Source organism: Talpa europaea (genome assembly GCF_964194135.1).
Source record: "Talpa europaea genome assembly, chromosome: 12".
NCBI classification, from domain to species: domain Eukaryota; kingdom Metazoa; phylum Chordata; class Mammalia; order Eulipotyphla; family Talpidae; genus Talpa; species Talpa europaea.
The window spans coordinates 71,654,626-71,663,811 of NC_140079.1; the positions used below are offsets into that span (position 1 = coordinate 71,654,626).

At 37.8% G+C, this 9,186-nt stretch overlaps 1 protein-coding gene across 1 annotated transcript; it reads right to left on the bottom strand.

Annotated features, from left to right (window-relative positions):
* Positions 1 to 5,715: 5,715 nt before the first annotated feature.
* On the bottom strand, positions 5,716 to 6,693 carry LOC311181681 (olfactory receptor 10R2; the record flags this gene model as incomplete). The annotated part of the gene is made up of 1 exon (XM_084250123.1): positions 5,716 to 6,693. One exon carries the CDS (start codon positions 6,691 to 6,693, stop codon positions 5,716 to 5,718), a length of 978 nt encoding a protein of 325 aa, XP_084106249.1.
* Between the last annotated feature and the right edge of the window lie 2,493 nt (positions 6,694 to 9,186).

The following is a 9,186-nucleotide window of genomic DNA, read 5'->3' on the forward strand; positions in this document are numbered from 1 at the left end:
AGCACACAAGTGAAAACCTACATTATCATATAAACAAGGAAAAGATTTTTATATCATAGGTTCACCAAAATGTTCTGTTCCCTCCATAAGCACCCTGATTCCCTGGTACAATGAACACTCATGTCCAGTAGATTAATTTGCTGCAAATTAGGAGATTGGTTTGTCCGCATATTTCAGTCCTCAGAAGAGAAGTCCCACATGTTTGCTCACAAAACCATTCATAATGGTTGTAATTATTATTTTATCTTTTTCTACTTGTAACATGTAATTTTCTGCTATTTAGTCCGGTGATGTGTGATTACAAAAATGATTATTTTTTTCTAATACAACAGCTTGAATATTTGGGGAAGATTAAATATGTGCAATAAAAAACCCAGAAGAAAACAAAGTCATAAATAGCGAGAATGTTATTTACTCAGTTTCTTGCCCAAGTGTCTCTTGAGTCCCTGCTCATCTTTAAATCCATCAGAACTGATCTAAGGGTGATTAGTGAGCTCGGTGCTAGTGAGCACCAATCAAATAGTCTAATGCTCAAAGTAAAAGGCTCACGCCTAAATGAAAATATGTATAAATATATGCATATTTGAGTGTTTGGGTTGAAATAAAACATTTCAGTCATTCACAGCATTCCTTTGACTTTCTATCCTACCAGCCTTTTTTAATTAATCAGTGAACCCCCTGATGCAATCAGATCCAGTAGACTCCCATAAGCTCGAGGGACAGGGGTCCTCATAAAAGTTTTCAGTGATGCAAAAAGGTAGTTTTCTGTGGACGACAGAGACGTATAAGCAAAAATAAGAAGAGTTGTGCTAAAGTGGTAGATGTATAGTTGATGAAATTTCACTGAATCCCATTTAAGGCTGTGTAATTATAGGAGCTGCCGCGCTTACAGTCACTTATAGCTCAGCTCCCCCCTGTCCTGTTATCAAAAATTCGCTCTTTCCTTCTTTGGTCTTCTAAGCTGAATTTTTTAGACCCTGGGGATTCATATTCAGAGGAGAATCAGAGTGCTCTCCACACAAAGCTGAGTAAGTCCTCTGCACACCAGGCCTTCCCGCACTGACGGTCAGTGGTCAGCGGTCAGTGGTCAGCGGTCAGCGGCAGGATTGTTGCTGGGGGCTGAGGGGCTCCCAGGGCCCAGTCCTCCCGGAGGGCGTACAGCGCTGTAGTTCTGAGCTGCATTCACCTGTTTCCCAGATGAGTCAAGTCTCCTCGCTTTTGCCCTCTGCAGGTCTCAGCTCCGGCCTTCCCAGAGTCGCGTTCACTGCCCTGCTCTCCGCTGCCAGCTGCCTCAGGGACCCCGAGGCCTAGTCTGTTTACTGAGTTATCCAGGCAGCTGAGACCCCCACTTCTTTTCTCCACAGGGGGACTTGCCTAGAAAGAGATTTTCTTTGAAACCCTCAAAAGACAGAAGATCTAATCACTTCTTTTCTTTGAAAGTGGCTTTGTCGGGCCTCCCCGGTGGCACAGCGGTTGAGCGCTGGGTTGCGAAGCTGCCCGCGGCCTCTGCGGCGCCGGTTCGATCCCCGGCTGCTCCCCGGCCACCAGAGGAGGGTCCCACATGGCGCGCAGACCTCTCCTGCCGCCCGCTGCTCCCCTCAGCAGTGTACCTCGGTCCTTCTGCCTGCTCTGCTCCCCGCTCTGGCTCTGGTGAATTCTCTCACCCTCCCGCGCTTCTGACTGTACCCAGTGCATGTATAAACAAAAAATAAATAAATAAATAAAACATGCCTCTATTAAAAAAAAAAAAGAAAGTGGCTTTGTCACTAGAAAACTGGTTGTTAACGAAAAAAAGATTAAAACCCCATCACTTAGTGGTAAACAGCTAAGATGTAAATTTGAAATGAAAGATTGTTTGAAGTAGTCTATGAAATGCTGCATTTAACTAGATGCCAGTTTTAAAAGAATAGTATTTGTTGTATCCAGTAAGTAGCCTAAAAAATTACCTACTACATGTCTCTAAAAAGTCATAGTTTTATTTTAATATAAATATGGATTTCTATTGTGGGAAAAGGAAAGCATTTCTTGACAGGAGTGGCTGCAAGATTTTCAATTTTGCTCATGCAAATTCCTTTCTGAAAACATACATTAACATAAATGTTAAATAACTAACATTTTAATAAAATTGAGAATATTTATTTTGATCTTTTGTCCTTTTCTCAGCTTTATTGAGAAATAATTGACAAAAAAATTGCAAAATATTTTAAGTATATAATGTCATGGTTAGATACGTTGACTGAAATAAAAGTCTCAATGATAGATGAAGAGTTTACTTGATCACCAAAGTGAGAATTCAAACCCAGGAAACTGCGCAACAGATCTTACTCAGTGAGAACTGTCTCCAACAAATCACAAGTTTGAGTTTAGTTTATAAGCTTCATTATGTAGTAGGATACATGCAGAAAAAGAAAGGAAGAAAGAGTCACTAATGTAAAAAATGTAGTATTCTTGACAAGGGGCTTTGGGTTATGTTTATAGGGTGAGATCTTTCAATTTCCTGTTATATTGACCCAAAGATGCCAGTTATGCACAGAGGAGGGCAAATGCCAGGATTTAATGGCTACCCTGACATCTACAGAGTGTGTCCTGAAGACATAAAACCTAGGTCCTCTAGTTTTTATGGTCTTGTCTAGACCTTCCTTTGCTGGCTTTTTTGGTCATAATTAGGTGTTGCAAGGGTTGGTTTCATGCAGGCACCAGATAGCTGCTTCACAAAACAGGTCAGAGCTTGCTCTAACTTTAAGCCTATGCAGATGGCTTTGCCCTTTGGCCTACTAACCAGTTTGTTCCCAATATGTTCATATGTTCACAGATATAATTAAAGGTAGATTTAGATATAGATATAGATATTTCAATATATGCATTGTGAAAAGATTCCTCCCATCAAGTTAATATTTAGCTTTTTTTTTGGTGAAAACATTAAAGTTTTACTCTCTTAGCAAATTTTGATTATGCAATACAGTGTTATCAGCCATAGTCACCTGCTATAAATTAGCTTGTCAGACATTATTCATCTCACAGCTGAAAGCTTGGATGCTTTTACCAACCTTATCCTATTTCCCCACCCCTATCCTCCCTATCCTCCCTATCCTCTAGCAATCTTTTTTTTTTTTTTTTTGCATAGAAGAACTGGGATGCAGGCCAGAGGTGCAGGGGGTGAGAGGATTCACCAGAGACAGAGTGGGGAGCAGAACACTGAAATACACTGCAAAGGGGAGCAGCAGGAGACACAGGAGACGTCTGCTGAGTCATGTGTGGGTTAGCTTCTTGGCCAGGGATCAAACTGAGACTGTAATGGTGCTAGCACTGAGACTTAACCCCTAGGCCACCAGGGAGGCCCCCTAGCATCAATTTTTTACTCTGTTACAGTGAGTTAGACACTTTTTAAATTCAACATCTGACACCAAACTGCATTTGTCTAGCTATAAAAAGGTAGAAAAAAACTAAAACAACCTGTCACTGCAACCACATGGATGGATCTTGAGGGCATTGTGCTAATTGGAGTCACTTAGATGTTCATAGCAGCCTTATTCATGATCACCCCTTGTTATAGCAGAGTTGTTGGGTTTAGGCTGAGTCTGGTCTTTCTCCTCTATTGCAATAGCCTTCAACAAAATCCTTCTTGGAATGTTTAGCATTGTCTGGCATCAATTTTGCTTTGTTATAGCAAACAACCATTTATATGGTTATCTATCTCCAGAAAAGGACAGTGTAGCTCTCTTTGAAAGCAGTCCACTATAGAAAGACTGAGGAAAACACAAAGGTTAAATTTAAAAGTTCCTCAAGAGACCCATACATGAAGAAAACAAAAGTAAATTATATCCATGAAGTAAGACAGATTAAAATATTTTTTAGTGGCATTCTTGTTAGACTTCTGGAGAAAATACTCTATGCATTAGCGCTGGACACAAAACAGTCACTTTTAATTAAAGTTGATGAAGGTGTGAAGTATAATGTCCACTTCTGGAGCCTCCTACTTAATGACTGCTACTTCTATAGTACAAAATTTTTTGGTTTTCCTAATGTTCACATACTTTAAATTCATAAACTTTAGATTCTAGACTGTACATAGCACCTCCTAATTTTGTAAGGAATGTACATAATAGAGGAGCACTGCTGGAGTTCACGGCATGTGCCCACATAATCAGGATAACTTCTCTGTTTACCATGGTTAGTTTTCATGAAAAACAACACTGAAGGAAAAGTTAAATCCACTAAATAAGTCTAGTATATAGCTGCAGGAATTCCAATTCATTTATCTTACCATAACAACCAAATTACAAAGTATATAGAATCTGTAACAATGGATACAAGCAATTTCTCAAACCAGTAAAAAGGAACATGGTAAAAATAGAGCAAGCTGATTTAGATGACATTGGTCATGAACCGAACTGGGCCTATAATGGCCCTAGATACTCTGTAAATTTTAAACTGAAAACAACTTTCCTCCTTCTGTGTATATAAGGGTAATTTCATATATTGGACACATTGCTTTTAACAGATTGTCAAAGTGTTGCAATAGATAAACCGGAGTGATTAAAGTGATTAATCATAACCATAGACCCGGTCAGGTCAAATTTCTGACTCTTTGTGTACAAAATAACCTTTAGACCCCTTATTTACCAAGAAACCCTTCAAAATTTTATTCTAGAGGAAAAACAAAACTAACTTTACATAATGTAAAAAGGAGAGTGTTTCTTGGTTTCATTTGAGGCTCAAAAGCTGAGGGAAGAAAATGTGCCAACCATTCAAAATTTAAATGTTTTATTAAAAATGAATGGAAATGCATTTTTGGAAGAAGCTACTGGAGTTCTAGGTATTTTATCTCCCCCCCCCTCAAAAAAAAAGGAAAGAATTGCTTCAAGATTAGATATTGTCCCTGGAGAAAAAGAAACAAGGTCATTGGTATCTGACTTGACCTGAGAGAGTTGATGTAGGAGTCTGAGGCAGTGATTTCAAGTATTAGAGAAGAGAGGAAAAATGACTGCAATTCCAATGATTTGACTCAATTGGGAGAAAAAGTCAATCTGAAATCACTTAAAATGGACATAATCCAGCATGACCTCCAGGAGAGACGTGACCCAGAAAAGTGAAGGACTTTCAGAATTAGGAGACAAATGCATAACCTGTCAACCAGATGTGACTACAAACCTATCACGAGAAAAGGAGTGAAAGCTCAAAGTTGAGAATCCTTTTAGAACCCCATAAATTCTCCCCACATGAGAAAGGCTCAGTGCCCACAAGTGCAAAGCCTGAGAGCTTGATGGAGCTCCACAGGGCAGTCAGGTGAGAACTTTCTTCCATGTGCTCCTTCTCCCGCCCCAGTGAACTCTTTGAGGATCAGTCGTTGAGGTTAGTAGAGAGAGAAGGGGTGACTGGCAGAGCTATTATATGTCAGCCCCCACCCTCCCCTATGTATCTGCATGAGTTAAAGAAGACCAGTACCAGGGAAAGAGGAAAGTTTTACCTTTAAGTGAAATTTAGACTTTTAGTTATTATGATATCAAGAGTTTATATTTGAGGAGCTCCCTGAGAGTCCATCTGAAAAAACTGAAAAAAGACTACTCTGAATTGGCTTTAAAGAGTTTGTGAGGAGAAAAACATTTTTCAAGATATGCATCTTATAGTTCTTTAATTTCAAAAAGTCAGTTACTGATATAATCTGCAATGTAATGAGGAGGTCATTACTTTCTATAACATCTAAAATTTAATGTTTCAGTTATATAATTTTAGAGATTCTTTCTTTCCCAGAAATTTTCTGATAGCCACTTGGACATCCTTGTTCCTGAGACTGTACACCATGGGGTTTAGTAATGGGGTGACAATGGTATATGTCACTGTTACCAGCCTGTCCTTGTTGGACACGAGGTTTGCCGTTGGCCTCAGATAGATGTAGGAAGCACAGCCATAGTGAATAATGACAACGGTAAGATGAGAGGCACAGGTAGAAAAGGCTTTCCGTTTGCCTTCAGCAGAGGGGATCTTCAAGATAGTCCTTAGAATGCAGAAGTAAGAAACACAGATGAATGAAAATGGTACCACGAGTACAAGAACCCCACAGATGAATATGACAAATTCATGAGCATCTGTACTGGTGCAAGCCAGGCGAATGACTGGGGAGATGTCACAAAAGTAATGGTTCACCTTGTTGGCACTACAGAAAGGAAGGCTGAAAACTAGATTTACTACTATGAGTGAGGCTAAGAAGCCTCCAGTCCCGCAGGCAGCTGCCAGTCTCCTGCACATCTGCCAACTCATGAGGATGGGATAATGCAGAGGGTGGCAGATGGCAGCATAGCGATCATAGCCCATCACTCCCAGGAGCAGGCAGTTGGTAATAGCAAAACCGAGGAAGAAGTACATTTGAGTAGCACAACAGATAAAAGAGATGGTCCTGGCCACAGACAGGAGATTGATGAGCATCTTGGGTAGAATGACAAAGGTATAAAAGGTCTCCGATGTTGAGAGGATGCCCAGGAAGAAGTACATTGGTGTGTGGAGGCTTTGATCCAGGCGAATGACACTGATAATGGTGGCATTACCACTGAGAATGACTAGATACAGAAAAAGAAAAACTACAAAGAGGACAAGCTGGATTTCACCAAGGCTGGAAAAACCCAGCAACAGGAATTCGGTGACAAAGGTCAGGTTTTCTGCAAAGACCTGAAGAAAGAAGGGAAGATGTAGACACATTCAGGTACATGGATATAAGAGTCTGGCAAGTGTAAAGCTGTGATCCTTTCTGGAGGTGCTTGGAAGATTCTTGCCTTTTACTTGCCTTTTCCAGTTTTACTGGCCTCTCATATTTCATTGATTCATGGTCTCCCCCATCCATCTTCAAAGGTGATAAAGGTACATCTCTTTCTCTGACTCTCTGATTCTCATTTCTACTTTTAAGAGACTTTTGTTTGCACTGGACACACCTGACTATTACAGGATAATCTTTCTATCTGAAGGTCAGCATATTAGTAACTTTAATTCTATCTGCAAACTTAGTCCACCTTTTTTTATATAATTTTACATATTCACAGTTCCAGGAATTAGAAACAAGAATATCTTTGGAGGTGCCATTATCCTAAATACTACAACTAGCGGTACACTATCCAAAACTGAAATAAAGAAAATAATTACATATACACAGAAAACTACCAAACATTGTCAAGAGAATTAAGAAGATTTAAAACAAGAGATATCTATGTTCATGCTTAGAAGAATCAGAATTATTAAGAGGCAATTCTGAAAAAACTGATCTGTAAATCCTATCAATCCCCAGCAGGAATCTTGTAAAAACTAAGAAATGATCAAAAAATTACATAGAAAGGAACCAGAATAGTCAAATATTTTGTGAAAAGGAACAGTATAGATAAAAATTTAACTTTCTCATTTCAAAACTCACTCTAAATGTACAATTATCAAGATAGTGTGGTGCTGGCATATAGTTACATATATGAGTGGACAGCATTGGGAGTCTAAAACCAAAACCTTCTAAGTCTGTTAAGAAAATGAAGACACACCACACCCAGAGAAAAATATATTTGCAAAATACATATCTGATAAGGGACATGTAGCCAAAATAAATATAACTCTTACATAAGTAATAAGATAAATATGAAAATGCATACATTGTGCAAAAATGAAAAATGACGTAAAAATACATAAAATAAAAAGGTTATTTAGGTTTCAACTGGAAATAAATAAAGAAAATGTATATTTAAAAAAAATAAAATCTTAATTATTCAGCAAAAAAAAATAAGATAAACAGCCAGTTAAAAAATGAGCAAACACTGCAAATAAGATATCACCAGTCTGGCAGCGGCTAACAGGTATGTGAAACTATAATCAATAACATTAGTCAGTAGAGAAATGCAAATTCAAAGGCTATGGGATAATGTTCACATGCACTAGACTATAACTAAGTAACAGACACCACATGTGCTATGTGGGAGAAAGAGGTGAATGAGCAACACACACACTTTTAAAGCCATGGAATTGTTCGGTGTGATATTGTAATAGTGGATACACGTCATACATTTGTCAATTCCCATACAGTGTGCAAAATCAAGAATGAAACTTAATGGGAAGTCTGGACTTTGGGTGATAATGATGTATCCCTGTAGAAACTGGCCAATAAAAACTGGAAATGTTTGTCAGCTGTAAAAAGTGTACCCCCAGGTACATTTGTGGAAAGAATCTGGGGTGGGGCAGCAGATGTATGGGAACTCTGAATTTTCCACTTAATTTTGCTGTGAATCTTCAATGCTCTTTTAAAAAGTATATCTTAAAACAATAATAATTATTATTATAATAATTATAATAATAGACACCAGAAGAAGGATGTGAACAATATGAAACTATCATGTAGTGCTGGTGGAGATGTAAAAATATGCAGTCATTTTATAAACCTTTGGGAGTTTTTTTTAATAGTAAAAGTAAACAGATTAAAACACAGCAATTTCATCCCTAGGACTATACAAAAGAGAAATGAATGCTATTCACACAAAGATTTTTTAATGAATCTCCCTACTTGCATATTAAAATAGCCCAAGGAGGGAAACTACACAATCATTTATTAATTTATGAACAGATAAACAAAATTTGTTATAACCATAAAGTTGTATACTACTCAGCATTAAAAAGAAATGAACTATTGGTTTGTAGCATAATATAAATTATCTTTGAAAACATTGTAAGTGAAAGTAGCTGAATGCAAAAGAGTACACATTGCCAATCTTAGCTATATAAAGTGTTCAAGAAAGAAAAATCTACACATGTGGAGAGCAGATGAGTTGCAAGCTTGGAATGAGGGTAGAATGTGGTTTGACTGCAAAGAGGTAAGAAGCATTGGAGGAAGGAGTAAAATGTTCTAAAACTGGATTTTGGTGGTGATTATATAACTCTACCAATACGCAGAATTAAGCTGAGTGAACTTTATGATATATTAACCTATTTTAAGGTGACTTTGGGGAAATGCATAGACATATTGCAAGAAAATTAAAGGATTAAGAAACAAGGTTGCTTGAAGGATAAAAATGGAAAATTAAGTCTAAGTATCATAGTAGCAAGTAAGAGCAATTCATTTCAAATAACATATACTTGCAACAAAAATACAATTAGAAACATTAGAAAGAAAACAACAAATGGTAAATTATAAAAAAAAAAAGTACACAATATTCAGATTAGGAAAAA